We start from the raw sequence: 20,394 nt of genomic DNA, 5'->3' as shown, positions 1-20,394 counted from the left end.
CCTAGTTCCTATTGGACAACGCGGCCGGGAAGCTAGGGCTTGGATGCCTTCCCGGCGCTGCCAGTCACAGAGCCCAACTTCCGGGTGAGGAGCGGCGACGGCGTCGGGAGCATGCGGAGGGTGACCCTGTTCGTCAATGGCAGCCCCAGGAACGGGAAGGTGGGGGCGGAGCGCACAGACGTGCTGCGAATCGCGGCGGGCGGGCGCGGGCGGAGCGGGGCGGGGGTGAAGTTCGAGGGCGCGGCGGGGTCGGGCGGGGGACGCCCGGTGGCAGAGTGCATGGAGCGGGCACACCCACACCCGCGGCCTGCGGGCTCCTACCACTGCACGGAGCCGCGGGCCGCACCGGTCCGGAGCAGCTGGGCAGGTTACCGGTGGCAGGAGCGGGAAGGCAGGGAGCGGGCGCCAGGGCCTTGCACACACTGCTGGGCTGCGTGGCAGGAGCTTCGGTGCGCCCTGAAAAGAGAAAAAGTGGCCTTTACTCGGCCTGGGGGCGGGGCTGGTCCTAATCTATCACATCTGTGGTCAGATGTCTCCCCTGGTACAGCTGTTGCGACCCTCACCCAGCCATTAAACTTCATGACAAAAAAACAGCGAAGTGTCCGTGTCCGGATCCTGTACCCATGTCTCTCACAGCAGAGAGCGGGAAGGCGCTTTCAGTCTGCCCCGACAACCCAGGCCCTTGCTTTTCTTGTTTCCTGTCTCCATGACACTCCCGCTTTTCTTCTGAATAGAAAGGAAGTGCAAATCTTTATATTTTAATGCAATCATTTAAAAAAAAGTTACTCTTTTTCCTTCTTACTAGAGTGGCTTGCTTGCTGAAAGTTGGGTGCGTCTCACTAAGGAAATATTAGCATTTCTGTCTCTTCTGGTATCTCTTGTGTAATGGGCACCACTCTGCACTGTGTATTCCCTGGGTTTTGTCATATGGATTGAGACGGACCTACGCTTTCATTTAAAACGCAGGGGCAGGACAGACTTGGACAAGCTTGCACTAACGCCCATCTGTATGTTTGTTGTCTGGATGAAGGATTCAGTAGTTTTAATCAAGCACACATAGACTGATAAAAGATTTGAGGAGATCCCATCCCACCCTTTACTGGTCATCTTTATTACAGTGTATTTTTGCTACCCTGTAAGTCTGTAACTTTCACTGGCATTAGTGGGAGTAGGATAGAGCACATGAGTCAGCAGCGTACGTAATGTTATATGCTGACCTTTTAACTTGAGAGGATGTATGCAGGTGAGAGGGAGAAAAGACTTCAAAAAATGGTGCTAAAAACTTCTTGCCCGAGTTGCATTTCAGTGAAGTTAGTCACCGTCACACTCACTAAATACAGGTCCTGCTCAATCTAGGCAACCGTGGCATACGTGTCAGTTGAAGTCTACAGACTGTTTGTGGGTATTTTTGCACCAAATAGCCATCTAAGGCTATATTGAACATGAGTCTGAAATTGAACACGGGGAGAATGGCTCAGTCACTGCATACCTATTAACCAATAGGTATCTTAACTGAATGTGATCCCTCTTTGCTGTCCTCCTTGGACCCGTATTGCTTGATTTCTGTAATGAACATGAGCATCATTTTAGTCTTTAATTGTAGAAATAGAAAGGATTTTTAAAAAGGCCTGAAACTAAGCAAATAAGTAGTGTTTCACTGTAAAACAGTTGCTACATAATACATTTGCCAGGACTAGTTATTCTTTCACTGCTGTTGTCAATGAAGCAAATCGAATCCTGCTGTAAAGAAGCAAGTCATTCAGCTTCAACAGCTCATTTACACTGGGGCTGATTTTTGGCTTGTCATGCACTGGAAACCCTTACTCACCTTCCAGCTCACAGTAGCCCTGGTTCGGTGGGAAAAATGAATGAAATGTTTTGCTTTCCCATGGAACCCTACTAGCCTTGGATAAACTGGCTGATAAGGGGATATTACAACAAGAAGGGCTTCTATATATAGTGCCATGCATCCAATACTCATTCTTTCAGCAGCAGTCTTTACATCTCCTTATTTTTAACATATGAATGAAAAAGTCTAATGCAGGTCATTCATTTTTTTGCCTCTCCACTGAAACCTTTTAAACAAATGGTTGCTTGTAAACATAGGGGACTGGACTTGGGCACAGGACTTCCAAGTCCTGTGTTTTTACACTGCATTAATGATTTACTTCCTATCCTCACCCTTAAATACTGTACTTGTCCTCTATCATGTTATTATTAGGGTGGCTTTTTATGGTCTGGGTCCAGAGACTATGAAATGTATCATAGACCTTCCCAAACTTTGGACAGTTTTCTGTCCCTTTTCCCCTCACTGTGTCTAGTAAAATTTGTCAGTATGGTGATTAAACCGTAGATAATTCAATGGCTTGAAATTAAGGCTGTTCTGCTTGCAATAGAATTGCTCCTTGCCTTGGAGAGTGTGCTGGGGCAGTGGGGTGGACAATGAAAAAAACCCTTCAGCTATAATAGTTGTAATAGTCAAATGCCTCTAAGGTTCTTGATTCCTTTTCCACTATTTGATGCTGTTGCTAGGATTTGTTAACAATAGCACCACCTGTGTAAATACTTGAAATAGGGAGAAAATTGGATCATTGTGGTTTCCTCAAGGTTTTTTAAATGTAGTATGTCTGCCAAAATCATAAAATGTATGCTGGATGCAGTTGGTGTGCTTATTGGTGAGGGCTACCTCAATAATTGTGTTGGGTTTTTTTGTGATGGCTGGCTTCAGAATATGCAGAGTAATTTAGCAAAAACAAATCAAAATTAAAAGAACTTGAGCAACAACAAGTATTTCATTTGTGTAACTATACCCTGGATTTCCAAAAATCTTGGCAAGTATAACAATTCACATGATCAGAGCGTTGCACAAATCGTAAATAGCAACGCGTTCTGGAGAGGTAGGAAAGTAATTCTTCCCATATTGTAGACATGACAAATAGAAGTACAGAAATTATTTGTGAGGGAAAACATAGAGCCCAAGGCAGGACTTCCAGTCATCCTTATCACTTTATTTAGGTCTCCTATTCCCAATCCCTAATTCATTTAAATTGGGAACATATCTTTAAGGTATGCAAAGCCTCAGGCTTTTTAAGGCATCCCCTTTTCACTGGGATTTTAGGAAGACACTCTGGGTAGGTTGCTTAAAATGCCTCTCCAGGGTTTCAGTTCAGTTTTCCTCGCAGGCATTTGGTACCAGCAATTTCCAGAGAACAAGTGAGATGCACTGCTGGCTTGATCTGGCATAACACTTACTGTGTTCTCACCTACAAACAGTTGGGTATTTGGAGGCATTTTTTCCTTTGGGTGGTTACTTGGTTTTTCTTTCTTTTTTTAAGAATTTTTTTGTAACATTGTTAGGAGCTGTTGGACAGAGACTGAATTCAGGGTATCTTAACAGTTTTTTTCTAAAACTCAAATTGCTTCTTAATAAAGTGTGTGTGACTATTCCAAAACACCCATATGGGACAACCTATAGATAGCCTTTTTGCCCTTTGGATTTAAAAGGGACTAGAGGACCTATCCACGCTTGGTATCTAAACTGATACTAAACAATATGCCTTCTGTTTTATAGGTTGTGGCTGTTTATGGGACTTTATCAGACTTGCTGTCTGTGGCGAGTAATAAACTTGGAATTAAAGCAACCAGTGTGTACAATGGAAAAGGTGGACTCATTGATGACATCGCTTTGATTAGGTAATGTTTTCCAAATACAAGCTAACTTGACTGAAGACAAGACAGATCTGTCTAAATATTCCAGGGAAGTGCTACAGAAACCCTCTGAAGATCAGTCTGTGCAGATACTGATCAGGATATTGAGCACATCCTTCCTGGATCATATTACACCTTAGCAAACTAAGTGCATACCTTTGGTTGTGAACAAAGGTGGTGATTTTACCCAGAACAAGGTAGCCAGCTTGGGTTAACTGCATATTTCCCAGAAGCTTTGTGTGTCTAATAGAAATGGACAGAACCTATTCAGTTCAGGGCAATTTCAGAAGCCGTGAAAATGATGATTCCCAATCAGATTCACAAATTTTGCAGTTAGAATTGAATTGCATCCCAAAGTAGACAGTTGGGTTGAAGAGCTCTGTGCACTTAACTAATATGCAGATAACCACTGTTAAAGCATAATCAGTACGCATAAATATTGGGACTGGCATCATGTTATGCAGTTAGGTAAACGATGCAGTTACCTGATGCGCATGTAAATGGGGTATTTTGTATTTATGTCTCCAACAGTTGTCAGTATCTAACACATTAGAAGAAAGCAAATCCTGTCCTACCAGTGCGCTTGATAAATTGCACAGTACTGTATGACTGATGTCTTTCTGACCCTTTCTGGCAATTATTTTGTGCCCTGGATCTCTTAGGTCTCTTAGTTACATCTTTGTATGAAGAGAACACTACACTTCAATTTGCTTAAATAAAAATGTTCTTGTAATCAATTTCTTGACTGAGAAAAATTTAAGCTACCTGAATAAGGTGCATTTTATGACATTTAAACCCTATCTGAATTATTCAGAGGAAATGTGGATTCCAAAGGGATCCCAGAGCTTATGCATGGTTTTATCTTGTAACTCTTATACCTGGCCAGTGGGTTAATACTTGAGTGAGGATTGCATGGGTTGCACAAGTGCTGCCAGTGGGGGGACACAACTCTATGCTGCTGCCACTACTGGACACTGGCTCTAGCCAGGCTGCAGCCCCATGCCTGAACCCTGCCATCAGCACAGAAATTTGTAGGGCACACGTGCCCCCTCATGTATGCCCCTGCCATGCGTTGCCAATGGAGGATTAGTTAGTTTAGTAAATACAAGCCTACATAGTCTTGATAAAAGAGAGTTTAGCTACTCTGTGCTTTACAGGAAGTACAGCTAACATCCTGAAATGAACTATTTAAGACCAGAGAACATGAGTCTTGAACTTGCCCACACTAGTGTAAATTAGGAGTCTCACCGTTAGCTAAATAAAATCAGAGTTCTTTTCAAAGTAAATAATAATCATTTGCTATTATCTGAAAATGATAGATTTCAGGCTAAGCCTGAATGAGTGACTGGCATTCAAAATGCATGCTTAATTTGTCCTTTCCCTCCCCAGGGATGATGACGTTTTGTTTGTTTGTGAAGGGGGACCATTTATTGGTAAGTGTCTGCGTTATGAAAAATGGAGATCTGAAGTAAGTCTGAAAATCTAGTGTGCAGTTTTCTAAAGAAGTGCTTACGATACAGGGGTTCAGAAATATTACATGGCTATACTAAGAATCACTTATTTTGTACTTCATCTATGTAGATCCTCAGACAGATGCAAAACCTCACGAAGAACGAACAGGAGCACACACAGATTGGTTAACGTTAAATGTCGGAGGGCGATATTTTACAACCACACGGTGAGGATGTAACTAGTTACCCTTTTGTTTTAAAAGGACTTTAGATAGTAACTCTGACATAAACAGTAACTAAGTTCAATTGCTGAAACTTCAGATTTTAAATTTTTCCAGGAGTGGAAAAAAATCTGTTTTATGGAGGGTCAGAACTTTTTACTATTTAGCTTTTTGTAGCATTAATTGCACCAGCTTAGTTCTTAAGTAGTTTTCAGAGATTATTAGAAATGGATAGAAAACTGAAAATACATGGAGTAATCTCTACAGTATTTCAGTTAATCAAATGCATGCTCTGCTTTTAAAGGGTCTTTGGAATAAACTCTCAACTAACTTGAACGAAAAAAAAAAACAAATAAAAAAAACAGCGGTGGGTCTATCCAAGCCAAATGGTTCCTGGACTAGCATGGGTAAGACATGCTAGTTTCAGTAGCTAACAGCTACTGAAGGGGACTTGACTAGCATTGCATCCAGTTACCTTTTGACTTCCCACCTAAATGACTGGATACCCATTCAGAGCTAGGTGATGGGGGCAGCCTTCAGCGTAAGTCCATAGTGACTGTACAAACTAATGCCTTCTGGAGCCTTAGCAAGACGCTTACACAATTCTCTCACCATGTCCTGACAGTATAATGCCAGATATATTTACTGTGCGGTCCTGTAAGTTACCATATTATGTATACATATCTTCTACTTGTGGAACTGTAAGTACACAGAAAAGTCTTGTACGTAATGATTGTGATGTTCCTCTGAGGTCATTTTTTTGTACAGATTAAACTGACCTATTTCTTATTCTGTAGGAGCACTTTAGTTAATAAAGAACCTGAAAGTATGCTGGCCCATATGTTTAGAGATAAAGGTTAGTATATGCTTCCCTTCCACCACTGCTTCTTCTTTCAAGCAAATAGCAAAGATACTGTTAGGATAAAATTTCAGCTGGTCATCAGTTGCTTAGAAAATAAAGTTAAAGCTTTCTAAGCTCTGGTTTCACACTTTCCTTTTTATGCCATTTATGTCTAATATTTGCATGATATCTTGAAAAAGTAGTACATAATGTTAATTATGAACACTATTTTTGGTTACAACTTGCTCAGGTTTAGCAGTTGTTTATTAGGTAACAACGTCAGTGTGTCAACCCAGTAGAGGATAGATCTTTTCTTTTTCCTGGAACAGGTACTCTAAAGCAGTCAAATACTGCTTTTGTGAATTCTCATTTAACTTAAAGGTTTTGGCATTACCATAAAACACTGGTTCCATACCACAAGAAGAATGTGAGCTTAAAGTATGGTTTTCCAAATTGTGTCCCTTTAAAATAGATATCTAACTCCACCTAATCTATTTGGGCAGTGTGATGCTTACTTTATGGTAGTGGTAATCTGAATATGCATTTTATTTACATATCAAATTTAATGATAGATTATTTTGTGGAAACAGATGCCTGGGGAAATAAGAAGGATCACAGAGGAGCATTCCTAATTGACCGCAGTCCAGAGTATTTTGAACCAATTCTGAACTATTTGCGTCATGGACAGCTCATTGTAAATGATGGCATTAATTTACTAGGTATGCATTATCTGTGATATTTCAGTAACTTATTAATTTTAAGTTGAACTCTGTTCCCAGGTAAATCCACTTAAGTTGGTAGAAACTGCGTGCACACATTTGGGGGTTTGTATCCTTTAGCTGTGGTACATTTGTTATTGATAAAGTCAGTTCCACAGATTTAATTTTAATAAGACTAAAGTGTTCCAACCCACTCAGATTAAGGGTTGGAAAGATACTCCCTCATGTGCAACTGTATTCTGGATTTGATTCCTGAACCTTCATTTACCAAGTCTTGATGTCTCTTGTGTAAAGGAACATGGCCTGTATTGGAAACACACCTTTCCTAAACTACAGGGTTACTTTTCCTTTTTTAACCATGAGTAATCTCTCCTTTCCTTTACCCCCCAATTACATCTAATGTACTATATGTGGTTGACAGTTGTTTTGGATCAAAAACAGTTTACAAGGAGTGCATGAAACTGAACAACTGATCTACCTATCTTCCTGAGAGATCCTAGCATGTACAGTTAAAAGGTGAAATGAGAACATTATGAATTTATATTCCTCCCAGACAGGGGAGGGGCAGATTGAACAAAGTGCTTGGGCACATTTTTTTTGAGATGTCTTAAGCTCCCTTATCCTCAAGTAAAGGAGGGAATTTGGTTCCCTGTAAGGTTGAGCACTCTCTTAAACAATATGTAACTTTTTTTTGCTAGGTGTTTTGGAAGAAGCCAGGTTTTTTGGTATTGATTCACTGATTGAACATCTAGAAGTAGCTATTAAGGTAATTCTGACTTCTGTATTGGACTGCAAATGTCCTGTTTCTCTCAGCTATATTAATTTTTAGCTCCATCAATGTTGATTTTTCATCTTTGATAAAACTCTCAACAGAATTCACAGCCAGCAGAGGACCATTCTCCTATATCACGAAAGGAATTTGTCCGGTTTTTGCTGGCAACCCCAACCAAGTCTGAGCTGCGTTGTCAGGTATTAAAATCCAAACCTTGCTTTGAACTATCCAACAACAAAATACTCTGCAATCTCATGTGACATCAGTCATGTGTGGTTTTATTCCTCCTTCATTTACATTTTTTTTTTTTTTAAATGACAGAAGGTCTCAATTTCAAGATATAGCAGAACAACATGATGTCAAAACCAAGCGTGCAGGAGAAAGTCCCTCTGCTCAGTCTTGCATTGCTCTAGGTTGAAAGTTTCAAGGAGCAGTCATTCACTTAAAAATGTTTTGTAGCTAAATGTGAAACAGGCCAACGCATGATGTCAGGCATTTCAGGTTTTTTTTCTTTGGATGCCTTAACAGCAGAAAAGACTTGTTACATTGCCTGCCTGTAGAGTTTTGAGCCCCTAAATTCATCTTTTGAAAACATTTCTGAAGACCTGGAGTTAAGTATAATACAACTTCAGCTATCATAACTTTTTTTCAGGGTCTAAATTTCAGTGGAGCAGATCTTTCCCGTCTAGATCTTCGGTACATAAATTTCAAGATGGCTAACTTAAGCCGCTGCAACCTAGCACATGCCAACCTATGCTGCGCAAATCTGGAGCGAGCTGACCTCTCTGGATCAGTGCTTGATGTAAGAGTTGCTTTGTTGAAAAGACTGATCTCTTCCTTACTTGGGAAGAGGAATAATTATAATGTACAGATTATTCATTATTATTTTTTAAAAACCTTTTTGAAGACACCGACATACCTACGATTTCATTACTTAGTTTACATTAGGCCTTCCTGTATTATCTTGCTAGGCTTGGAATTACAAAATTTAAAGGTCATCCAAGTTTATTTTACTCCCCAAATAATTTCCTATAGGAGTACTGGCTTAAGTGTTTGGACTTGAGCTTGCCTTTGGTGGGTGGCTGTTCAGAGAACTATGGTGGACTATATTTGTGATCTCCAGAGGTTGGTGAAAAAATGGTGGTAAAATTTTAGTCCTCAGAGATGCAGCATCTTCTGTGCCAGAAGGGCACAGTGATGATCTAATACAAACAAACTGTTACTGCTTGTCTTTTGCACTGTTTGACTTCCACTGGTGCCTTACTGATAGTATATACATCTGTTTTTGCCAGTGTGCAAACCTTCAAGGTGTAAAGATGCTTTGTTCCAATGCAGAAGGAGCATCACTAAAAGGATGCAACTTTGAAGATCCTTCAGGCCTTAAAGCTAACCTGGAAGGTAATATAAACAGTAATTTTCCCTGCTCTGTACTCCTTGCACTAGTCACAAAGGACAAGGACTTCTGTGGCTTTTTTGTAAGTACAATAAATGATTAAATCTAAGTTCAGGACAGTTTTAGCCTTCCTTTGTGCAACAGATACTCTGAGAGGAGATGCTGTGGCTAAATAATTAACCTACAAGTCCAGAGCTACTGAGTTTTGTTATCAGTTCTCCTGTTGGTTTGTTAGGTATTTCTGGCCACATCCCAAAGGACCCAAGACTAATAAAGACTTATGCAGAGGGATGGCCATGTGAACATCAAGCACAACTGTCTCTTCATTTCCTTACTGTTTGTATATCCTAGGTGCTAACCTGAAAGGTGTGGACATGGAAGGAAGCCAGATGACAGGAATTAATTTAAGAGTAGCAACGCTGAAAAATGCAAAGCTAAAAAACTGTAACCTCCGAGGAGCAACTCTGGCAGGAACTGACTTGGAGGTAAGTAGTGCTTTAAATACAGTAAATAAAGGGGTTATTAGCAGCCTTAATTCCTTTTCAGCCAAGGAATTATAGAACTAAATGAAACATCTCCAAGTATATTTTAAATCAGAGACAACACTTGCATTGAATAGATATCGGTTTTTCAGTATTCTTATTGTTCCAAAAATCAGTTTCTCACATTCTAAATCCTTAACTCCTGCCCCATTATTTCTGACATGACACTTTATTTTTCAAGCTCCTTTGGTAGCAGGCAAAAAAAATTGCCCTACCAATGGGTAGCCTCTTGCAAAGATCTGAACATGCAAAGAAATTGCTTTATCACTTGAAGTTAGATGGAGTTTTGCTGCTGACTTCACTGAAAACAGGATAAGGCAAAACTTGCAGTCCTCCTTGCTGTCAGTTAGTAGGCTAAAACACAATAAAGAGCTATGGACCTGTCTGTTGTTAGCAACTAACAGCATTGTTTGTTCCCAGCCGTTACCCCTGTATGCCCCTCGATTTATAAATGGTGGAATCTCAGTATTATGCCTTCTATCTAGGATTGAGATATAACTTCATCTCACCGAGTGGAAGTTAATGCATTTTGAAGTGCAAACTGCAACTTCAGATTCCTCCTTATAAAAATGACTGGACGTGCTTTGGAAATCTCACCAGGAATGGCAAAAAAGCTTAAATTTAGGCTGATACCTTAGTGTTCAAGCAACTCTAGCTTGTACTAAGCCAGGGGTGAGCAACACGTGGCCCGCGGGTTGGATGCGGCCTGCCAGGCCATTCTACCCGGCCAGCGGGGCCGCTAAAAAATTAGAAAATTAATATTTATCTGCCCCTGGCTGCCTGTCATGTGGCCCTCAATGGCTTGCCAAAACTCAGTAAGCAGCCTTCTGCCAGACATAATTGCCTGACCCTGTACAAAGCATTCTGTCTTTCTGTATAAGTAGCCAGCACTATTTATATTGGCTCAAGCTCTTAAGGAATGATTTCTGTGTACATTTAAACTAATAAGTGACATTTCTCTGTACTCTTTAGAATTGTGATCTTTCAGGGTGTGATCTACAAGAAGCTAACTTGAGAGGATCTAACGTAAAAGGAGCTATCTTTGAAGAGATGCTGACACCTTTACATATGTCTCAGAGTGTCAGATAGGACCAGGAAGAGCTGATGGGAAGGAAACTGGCTGACCAGAAAGAAAAGTGAAACACTTAGACTTTCTTTCTCCACCCACTCTCCTTACTAGTCTTGAAATCATATTTTATTATGTAACTTATATTCAGTAGTGCCTACAGAGAATTTGTTGTTTTTCTTCTTTTTGGGAGGAACTTTTTATTTATTAGCAGCAACATCTACCCCTATCGCTGCCTTTTTGAATAGAGCAGGGGAAATGGTTTGGCTTTAGAGACAGATTTTTTTAAAGCATTTTTTATCATCACCTCAATTCAGAATAGATGTTAAGGATTTTAACTTATAAAAGCACAATATATGCAATCTGTTATTTGTTAAATCTGTAGCTACATACGAGTATATAAAATATTAAATTCATGTACAGTAGCAAAAAGGTCAGGTTTACAACTAGCATTAGTGTGTCTGCAGTTAGTTCCTGTGTCCATGCACAATATATTGAATGATGAATGTGTTGGGAACAAAGCCCACAGAACATTTTTTCAGGTACTTTTTTAAAAGGGGGAGGGGGAGTACACAGCCTTTTTTTTTTTTTTTAAGTCATCACAGGTAGCATGCTGCCTTTTAGTAGTTTGATTGTGGATATACAATTGCTTGATCAACTACAAAAATAGGCAGTGGAAACCTTTTCTAGTGAAGAGAATGGCAAAGAAATTCAGAGTGGAGTGCTGCTATTATTATGAGCATCTTAAGTGTGCATATTTCAATACAACCTATTTATTTAATCTCCTCAGTGTAAAATTGCACTATTCAAGTTGACAGGCATAAACCCCCTGGGTACATAATCCTTTCCTATATTGAATCTGAGTGCCCATGCATTCTGTGGGGAACAGAATTAGAAGAGAGAGAAAATCCATCCCCTTCACCAAAAGAGGCATTAGGCACTACATTTCTGCATGGCTTCTTGACTTCTCCAGTAGACAAAAGGAATGGCAACTCTTGCACCTGAACACACATTATGCAAGTTTTCTTGTATGACAGAAGCATGGATAAGAGCTCTGAACCGGTACAATGTGCAAAACCCCTTTCCAGTCCCACTTGTGATTACATAGGAATATATAGAGATTCTGCTAGGCCTGTGCAAAGCGGCTAGTATTCGCTTAGAGTCTGATTAGGAGATTTGGCTGCAGCCAAAGCAGCCCATCCCTCCCACCCGCTCTCCCAGCCCCGTCAATGGCTGACCCGCCTGGCTCCAGCCTCCCAGCTTAGAAACCGAACCCCCCCACCTCCCCTTGCTGTCAAGCAGAGGGGCAATCCCCACTGCCCTGCAGGGAGGCTGAGGGGGAGGGCTCTACTAGAAGCCCTGAGGCCACTGCAGCAGCCAGTGAGCTGGGGCTTTTTTTTTTTTTTTTAAGAACTGGGAGCTGGGAGCTGGGGTGGGCTGGGAGAGCAGGCAGGGTTTGGGAGGCTCGTGGCAGAGGCCCCCCCCCCCCATGTGGCAGGGGACTATGGGGGGCAGCAGGGAATCACCCCCCTGCCTGGCAGTAGCTGTTGAGTAGAGACTTTTTCATTGGTCTCCCAATTCAATTTGGATTTGGAGATTCGGCCACTGAATCGGGCCGAATCTCCTCCAAATCTAAATCAGCACCCAAAGCTTTGCACAGCCCTAGTTTCTGCAGTGCAGAAAGTCGTAGAGAAGGAGTCTGCTGGCTTCATTTGATAAGATGTTTCCATTGTCCTATCAATCAGTAGCTAGGTTGACTTTGTACACATTGAAACAAGCACATGAAGAAACTATACCAAATAAAGGTTGGTGCAGCAAAAACACTTACCTCACGTTTACTAACTTAAAGTACTCCAAAGTTGAAACCAGTATAGATCAAAAGAAACGTGAATCTTACTGGGAGATAAAAGCAACTGTATCATAACCAACAAAACGTGACAATGGGTAGTGGCAATCTTAATTTCCACTATCATGTAGGTGTGTTGCCTTTTTAGTTATGGGAGTGTAGTTTATTTACTGCCCTCTCTCCAGGGAAAGTGGTGCGGTCTTAACAGTTACAGCAGAAGCGCATTGTCATTTATTGTTGTGGAAGAGACTGGCTCTGGGTTCATGACCTCTTGGGAGAAGTCTAAAAGAGTTTAACCTTGTTTACAAGTTAGGTTGACTAGAGCATGACACATGACTTCCTGGGGCTCAAGGTCATCCAGTGAGTTGGATCAAAAGCAAGTCTGTAGCTTGCCAGAACTTCTTCATCCAGATCTAGGGCAACACTGTGTCTTTGCAACGGATTTGTATCTCCGTAGTAAAAGTTATGTTATCGTCACAGGTTCATTTCCTCTCTCAAGTCATTGCCTTCCTCAGGGGAGCAGTAAGCATGACTTGGAACGAGAATGATTCTTATGGCTGCAGAAATTATTAAATTAAATTAATTATTTTTCATTGTCTTATTTTGTAGCAGGCAGAGGTAGAATATTGTATGGGAGAAATCTATTTTCATAATCAGTGTGTATAAATTATATTTAAACTTTCATGGTGCATGTTTTTGAATAATCACAACATAAGGCATTGTTCACTCACAGCTGAGTGACAAGACTGAAGGAACAGCCCAAAGTGGCTTATTTGGAAACAGCAGGCTTCAACCAAATATAAGCTGAATTAATAAATGTGTAAAATGGCAACAATCAGTCTTGTTGTTTTGTTTTTAAATTAAGGATGTAAAAATACAAAGCCAGGGAATGCCCTGACCCTTGTTCCATGGGCAGTTTCACTTTAAGAATCTGCCTTTTCCTTTCACAGTGGGGAGGAGCAGGTATTTTGCTTTGAAACAGTTAAGCATCCACACATGGGGAGCAGACTAGCATTAAAGGTTTGAAGGGTTGTTTTTCGTTTGTTCATTTTTGTTTTTAAACCTCTACAGCATTGTCTATCATAGAAAAAATTATACGCTGATTGTGTCAGCTGCCACCACCCCCTCTCATTCATCCAGTTATTTGAGAGAATTTCAGCACTTAATCTTGCCACCTCTCCTTGGTAGTGTCTGAGTTTCTCTCTAACTTGTTTATACATAGTTGGTTTTGAATGCTTTTATACCTTTCCATCTTTGCTCAATAGGAAGTCTTGAATTTAGTGTCAGTAAGTGCAGAAGAGGACCCCATAGAAGCATATGCTGCATAGCCTGAAGTTCTCTTTCCACAGTTCAGATTACCAGCATGGGTTATCTATAAACAAGTTTAATCTCTTGGCAATTACCTAGCCAGTGTTCTGTCCAACTTTGCTTTATATTTTTCATATCTAATAATGCCGTTTCTAAAAAATGTGCTTCCAGTGGCCAATCACTGCTGGGTATTCTTGCTGTTTACAAGCAAGGAACAGTTTACAATAGGCTTGGACTTACTATAACAATGAGCCTAATGGAAGAAAGATCACTCTTCCAGTAGGGAAACTGCTGCCACCTAATGAAAGACAAAGGATTATCAGTAGCTCTCGCTAAAACCAGTAGAACCTGCTGTTCAACATCTGGCCACTTCTGCATGGGTGCCTAGAGGTGACCTCTTCTGAAAAAAATTCTGCTCTTAAATACACTTTCCAAGATCTGAAAGTTAGTTTCTGTATCTGCTCAAAACCTCAGCTCTGACTGCCTCTGATTTGTGATAGCATATAACTGACCCCTTTTCTCTGATGGACCAGATCTAAACGCTCCCAAATGTTGGAGAAAACTACATCTTAACTCTGCATCTCTCTAAAACCATTCCATTTGGACTCTGCCTTTGCCAAAAGCTGAGCACAGTAAGTGAGTTTCCATTACATAGGGCTGTAAAATATGTGTGGTGCTCTGCTAAGCATATCCTAAAACGAAAACAGCTGTATGATTATCCTCTGCTTAACCTCCCTGTTTCTTTGCACTCTTTTCCGATGCTTGTAGCTCCTCTCAGGAAGCAGGCAAAGGGACATTCGAACAAATCTTATTTGGTGCATGCTATTTTATGGTTTTTATCATACCCAGTTTAGGTTTATCTCTGAGTCACAAAGATGACCATCAGCAGCAGAAGGGCTGTGGGGAGATGCTGAAAAGTAAGCTATAGCTGAGCCATGGGACTAGTCCATGAATCTTCATATACAACATTCAGAAGCCCTTTACTGATGGGCCCAATTACCTGTTGAGCAGGTCCTTTCCCCTTGTTAAGCATTTCCAGCAGGATGAACAAAATCTTCACTTAATCTTCTTTAAAGGGTCCTGAATGTACTTAGGCTGCTGATCTGGGAAGAAAATTGCCTTAAAAGGCACCATTTTCCAATACAGAAATTAGAGTACCTTCTTATGTACACATCTCCTTTTCCTATGTGACAATTTACCTTTGGGTATTATTTCTCTTACTAAAACATTTTCACTGCTTGATTAATTCTGCCAGCAGGAGTCAAGTGCTAACCTTCCTGCTGGGATATTAAAGTAATTCTTCCTGCTTTAATGCATGTCAAAAATAACTAAATCCTCAAAATATTTTAAACTTTATCAAATTACTTTTTATTCCATTAATCCAACAGGAGTATGTGAATGGGAACGTAAATAAGAGGGAGGAGACATTTCACCACTTAAGCATACACTTGAGATTCTGGGGTCAAAGGGCTGCTCAGCTAGCCATCAGGAGCCAAGTCAAGTTGAACTCATTGCAAGTGGTTAATGTGTAGCCCACAAGCCATTTTAATTCAAGGGCCATTGCATAACAGTATCACTGTTATGTATACTTCAGCGGCATCTAAGAACTGCAGGTAGGGACCAAGATGCCACCGGATGAAGTTCTCACACAGTGCTTACTTACCCTAGAATATTTGTTAGTCTACTGGGTTGATTTAGATATACTTTACACTTTACTTTAGAACCAAGAATATCAAGGCACTTAAAAACTGGGCCACATTTTCAAATGTGTACTCAATGTACAGAATACTTGCGTGAGTCTGGCCTCTTGTTTTGGTCCTTAAGGGCCCTGTTTCCTTGCAGTGTGACATACGGCAACAGTCAAACATCAAGTAGATGACTTCCCTTATACCTTTCAGCTGCAGTATACAGAGTGCTGTAAGCCTCTCATGAAATCCAAATTCACCCCGAATATTTTTTTTATTACAAAAAAACCCAAACAAACTACGAGCATTGAAAGAAAAAGAGGATTTTTCCCCAGGAAAGAGCAGTTAGCTTGATTCGATTCAGAGCCTCTTAAAATTAAGACCTTCAGTTCTTTTAGTGAAAACTGTCAGCTGAATTTAACAGTTTCACCAGAGGTGTTCTAATTATGTGCTTTACTTCTGGTACGTACAGCAGATTTAAGAACAAAATTGCAGTCCACATAAGAGAGAATTTGCTTAAGTCACCTGCTGGGAAAACTTTGGTATTAGGGGGATTAGAAATGCATGTATATAAAAAAGCAAGATGACAGGCACAATACACAGGACATTTGCCAGAGAAGAAGGGGTGGAATCATTCATCCAGCAGGTAATGTACTTGAACAGAACATGTATTACGCTTTGCTTGTTCAGTGTTTCTAGGTACCTGACAGAGAGAGGCCACAGGGCATTTTAAAAAAAGGCTTGGTGTATTAGAAACTATATGCTTCGATTTAATACAGTATTCACCATTTTTATTCAAGCCTGTATGCTGTCATGGTTACACTTATATTTTGCTCTATGACAGAATGCAGAAGACTAGGAAGGTCTTTGTAAGTCTCCTTCTGCTTATCCTGTCTGTGGATATCTGCTTGGCTCAGCATTGGTCATATGGCTTGCAACCAGGAGGAAAGAGGAATGCTGAAAACGTTGTTGAGTCATTCCAACAGGTAGGTTCCTGATTTTAAATAGCCCAGCATTTGTTGTGCATTATGCTATGTGGCTTCTTAATTAATTTTAAAAGAGGAATTTAGTATTACTGACAGATGATAGCCCTGGAGAATAATATATTATGTCTGCTGATGAGATACACCAGAGCCAGTGGCACCTTCCAGGTTATATCAGTTCTAAACCTCTCTGCTAGATCAACAGCTTAGCTTCCAGTCTGCTGCTACTGAGCAGCACTCATTGACTTGACCCTAGGTCAAACAGGTGTCTGTCATACTGTAACAGATCTGATGGCAACCATTCATTGGAAAAAGGGATTCAAACCTAGAGCTAGCAAAAGGCTAAACTTTTTCCTAAACTTTTGATTCATGCAGTTTCCTCCTTAAATACTTGCATCAAGGTATTTTTGACATTGCCATTTTCATTTATTGTACCAAGAGTCAGATGACACTGGCTCTAGGCAGTAGGTGAGAAAGATGAAAATAATTGCAGAAGTTGAAAACCACGCTGTAATGCTAGCACTGCAGTGCTGCTATACCATTGATCCCTTAGATTTTTTTTTTCATGAGACTCGCATTTTCCCCAATTTAGATGGCAAGCGACATGGAAAAATTTGGAGAAATGCAGCAGTTTGAATGCAGCAGTGGCCCCCATCAGCCCTCCAAGCTCAGTGATCTGAAGAAAGCTCTGGTAAGTCAAGTACTGATTTATCAAAGGATCACTTTTGAGGGAGTTTTATTAATCCTTTTAATTACTACAGCATTAGGGAAATCCCATCCATTGATGAGGATGCCACCATTCTGGGAAGTGCCACTGGTGCCAAGACTTCCTCCTACAGAGATAAATTCAAAGTGAGGTGATTGTTACCTTCCTCCCAACCCTTGGTAGCATTCACAGCTATTTAACATCAGAGAATAACTCTACCAGCTAAAGAATCAGGCCATATGGATGCTGCTACTCCCAGGGTCCCCCAGCCTTTATACTGCATAATCCAGTAGCTTCTCCAGACTAATGACAGAACTTCAGTGATCAGAGCAGCATGCAGGAGCCAGAAGGCAGTAATGTACTTTACTGATATTGACAGCATTAAAACAGAACTAGTGCTTTTGGGTGCCTCAGTTTTCACATGGCCAAATGCCACCCTAAATGAGGCAGGTGCTCAGCTCTGGAAAAAAAAAAAAAGTTGTGCGTTTTGCCCCTAAAAATTGTCCTTCTTCAAAATTTTGGTCTTGCCTTCTACCCCTTCTAAGTGTTGCCATTCACTGAAGAAACAGCTAAATCTAGGTGAGGAGACACCATTGGGAAGTTGAAGTGTTTAGGAATTCACAGAGCAAGCAACTCAAGCCCTGTCTACAGCTCTGCAGGGAACTTGCACATTCAAAGCATGTACAATGTAAGCTTTTTGGGACAGAGACCATCCTTATTTTTTGCTCAAATGACACCTACTACAATGGGATTCTGGTTTGTTCTGGAGGCACCTGGGCATTACTGCTGTCCAAACAAAATGTTTGTATGAAGTACTCTGTCTTGTAAGAGCCTTAACTGGGGGCATTGAAAGAGTCCTAGGAATTGTCCAAATACAGTTGAGTGACTCATTTGAGTGCCGCTTACTCATTCACGAGGCTACTGTTTCTCTCTCACACCTGAAGGCTTATTAACTGGATTTTCAGGTTTGCCATCAGAAATTACATTACAATGCTAGTAATTTTACATAAGAAACTGAAACGTGTTTTAATGCAGAGGCTGAAGAACAGATGCCATTCTAATTAACTTGTGGTTCCTCTCCTGTTTCTACCATATATGCTGCATTTTCTTTAGCCCATAAACCACCACTGGCCATGTCACACAGTATTGTCTTTTCTTCCTAGTTTTTAGTGCCTACTGATATCAAAACTACATTAAATGCTTCCCAGTGCAACTTTTCCAGGTTACTAATTGCTGCAGTTGCAACAAGGATGCTGTGCAAACACCAATAGAAAGGGAGGTATCCACAAGACATGTTCTTTCAGGCTGTTGCCTACCTTATGAAAGTACTTGTACTATGCTTAGTCAACCCCTAGCACCCCCCGGGGTAACAAGGAATAATGGCCACATATTGTTGGAGAGTAGGTTTAGATGAGACGTCCGAAAGCACTACTTCACAGTCAGGGTGGCTAGGATCTGGAACCAACTTCCAAGGGAAGTGGTGATGGCTCCTATCCTGGGGGTCTAAGAGGAGGCTTGAAGTCTACCTGGCTGGGGTCATTTGAGCCTGGTTTTATCTCTTGCCCAGGACAGGGGGTCAGACTTCTATGAATCTTCTTCCCAAAAGGACTTTTTCAGGGTGAGATGGTAGAGCACTTGCTATTCAAATTCATCCTTAACATTTCTCCAGACCGTCCGTTTCATTTAGCAGAATTTAATCCTTAAGGGTAGGAGCACATGTTGCATTTGTCCCAAGACAAGGTGTGCCTGCTTTTGTCCTGGAACAGGAAAGTCCCGGGATGGGCGATTACATACATTTCCAGTCAGGGTTTAGTGAACCTGCCATTGTTTCAATGTTGCAATCTCAGGACAACACTTCAGATGCTTTTGCTATGTCCCAGGACAAACTGTTAGTGTTTCCTTTTTATCTCATGCATTTTTTTTAGGGTTTGTCCCAGGAAAATGGACATGGACATCTCAATGACTGCACTTTGCCCCAGAACAAATGCAACGTCTGTTTGTAGCATAAGGGTCCTACATTCATAGTGTGGACTGAAAGGGCAGGAGGTGTTGGCATGAGAATCACACAGCCTGATTCAATTTCATGGTCCACCATATACTTTCCATTCATCTTAGATGATTTTGGCCCCAAAGATTTTCAGTGAGAGATCACGTTACATCAACAAGGCTCCTTTCAGCATCTAGTCATACTTAAATGTTTTGACAAATCTGATCCTCAGTGCCTCTGTAAAACAGAAAAAACAATCACCTGAAGAGGATGTTGTGAGGATAAATACATTGTTCACATACTACAATGGTGGGAGCCAAAAGAATGCTAAATATGTGCGCCATTTTCCATACAGATATTTCAAGTAAGTTCTTTGCTTCCTCTCCTAAATAGCTGTTGCAATGCACTGTTCAAAAAACTTTAGCATTTCAGCTATTTACCAGATGTGAGGTTGGCCACGCACCTGGGGATGAAAGACACTATTATAAAAGCATAAGCTGTATTATACCATGGTATCAGATACCCAGGCAGGTGGCAAAGAGATCAGCTTGGTTCATATTTATGCAGTTTTTTAATTCTCTTTCCGACAAAGACCTCCATGTAGAATATTTTATTATTTAACCTGGCCTTGAAATTCCAACCAGTTATTTTTCCTCTTAAAAAAAAAAATTTTAAAAAATCACAATGTGTGTTACAGGCAAGTCTGATTGAAGGAGAAGCTGGACGAAAGAAGACTTAAATCTATGAAGCCAAACAGAACAAAGGGTCCATTAAAATCACGTCAAAGCAATGCTTTAAATCTGAGTTCTAACCTCTGCTTAGATTACATCACATGCCTATGTGTTCGAATACAAAAAAGCCACATTTTGATGTTGGAAGATACTTTAGTATAGAATATTAGGCTTTTGCACAAAAGGAATCATGCTACAGGCCAATGAAGAGAGACTGGATTGACACTCACAAGACCTGGCTTCTATTTCTGGCTCTGCCACTGACCTGCATTGCGATCCTGGATAAGTTGCTTCACCTTGGCTTTTGTTTCACAACACCTAGCAAAATGGGGCCCTGCTCTTGGCTGTGGGCTCTGGATGCTACTGTAATAAAAATAAAACAAAAACCAAATAAAAGGCTACCTGCTATTCAGTAACATGGAATTTCATTTTGCA

The 20,394-nt window shown here is 40.7% G+C and overlaps 2 protein-coding genes across 4 annotated transcripts; both read left to right on the top strand.

Annotated features, from left to right (window-relative positions):
- Window positions 1–54: 54 nt before the first annotated feature.
- KCTD9 (potassium channel tetramerization domain containing 9) lies at window positions 55–13,394 on the top strand. The gene is made up of 12 exons (XM_006276813.4): window positions 55–159; window positions 3,572–3,693; window positions 5,098–5,141; window positions 5,290–5,386; window positions 6,178–6,236; window positions 6,812–6,940; window positions 7,639–7,706; window positions 7,814–7,909; window positions 8,365–8,514; window positions 9,005–9,110; window positions 9,457–9,590; window positions 10,620–13,394. Exons 1-12 carry the CDS (start codon window positions 112–114, stop codon window positions 10,734–10,736), a joined length of 1,170 nt encoding a protein of 389 aa, XP_006276875.1. The 5' UTR covers window positions 55–111; the 3' UTR covers window positions 10,737–13,394.
- Window positions 9,503–20,375, top strand: GNRH1 (gonadotropin releasing hormone 1). 3 transcript variants are annotated; one of them, XM_019482452.2, is made up of 4 exons: window positions 9,503–9,590; window positions 16,397–16,538; window positions 17,128–17,226; window positions 19,926–20,375. In XM_019482452.2, exons 2-4 carry the CDS (start codon window positions 16,398–16,400, stop codon window positions 19,965–19,967), a joined length of 282 nt encoding a protein of 93 aa, XP_019337997.1. In that variant the 5' UTR covers window positions 9,503–9,590; window position 16,397; the 3' UTR covers window positions 19,968–20,375. The 3 variants fall into 3 exon arrangements, with proteins under 3 accessions (XP_019337997.1, XP_006276874.1, XP_014461938.1); XM_006276812.4 differs by lacking the exon at window positions 9,503–9,590 and adding an exon at window positions 13,483–14,499; XM_014606452.3 differs by lacking the exon at window positions 9,503–9,590 and having other exon boundaries at window positions 13,483–16,538.
- Window positions 20,376–20,394: the final 19 nt, after the last annotated feature.

The sequence above is a fragment of the Alligator mississippiensis genome, chromosome 7 (genome assembly GCF_030867095.1).
Source record: "Alligator mississippiensis isolate rAllMis1 chromosome 7, rAllMis1, whole genome shotgun sequence".
Taxonomy (NCBI): Eukaryota; Metazoa; Chordata; order Crocodylia; family Alligatoridae; genus Alligator; species Alligator mississippiensis.
This window is presented reverse-complemented; position numbering and strand designations above follow the sequence as displayed.

What these genes read in the sequence shown, in the direction of transcription:
- KCTD9 (XM_006276813.4), top strand. Translation starts at nt 112, where the DNA reads ATGCGGAGGGTGACCCTGTTCGTCAATGGCAGCCCCAGGAACGGGAAG. An exon ending in TGAAGGGGGACCATTTATTG is followed by an intron (nt 5,142 to 5,289) that starts GTAAGTGTCTGC and finishes TCATCTATGTAG; the next exon opens with ATCCTCAGACAGATGCAAAA. An exon ending in CGATATTTTACAACCACACG is followed by an intron (nt 5,387 to 6,177) that starts GTGAGGATGTAA and finishes CTTATTCTGTAG; the next exon opens with GAGCACTTTAGTTAATAAAG.
- GNRH1 (XM_019482452.2), top strand. Translation starts at nt 16,398, where the DNA reads ATGCAGAAGACTAGGAAGGTCTTTGTAAGTCTCCTTCTGCTTATCCTG. An exon ending in TTGTTGAGTCATTCCAACAG is followed by an intron (nt 16,539 to 17,127) that starts GTAGGTTCCTGA and finishes TCCCCAATTTAG; the next exon opens with ATGGCAAGCGACATGGAAAA. An exon ending in GTGATCTGAAGAAAGCTCTG is followed by an intron (nt 17,227 to 19,925) that starts GTAAGTCAAGTA and finishes TGTGTGTTACAG; the next exon opens with GCAAGTCTGATTGAAGGAGA.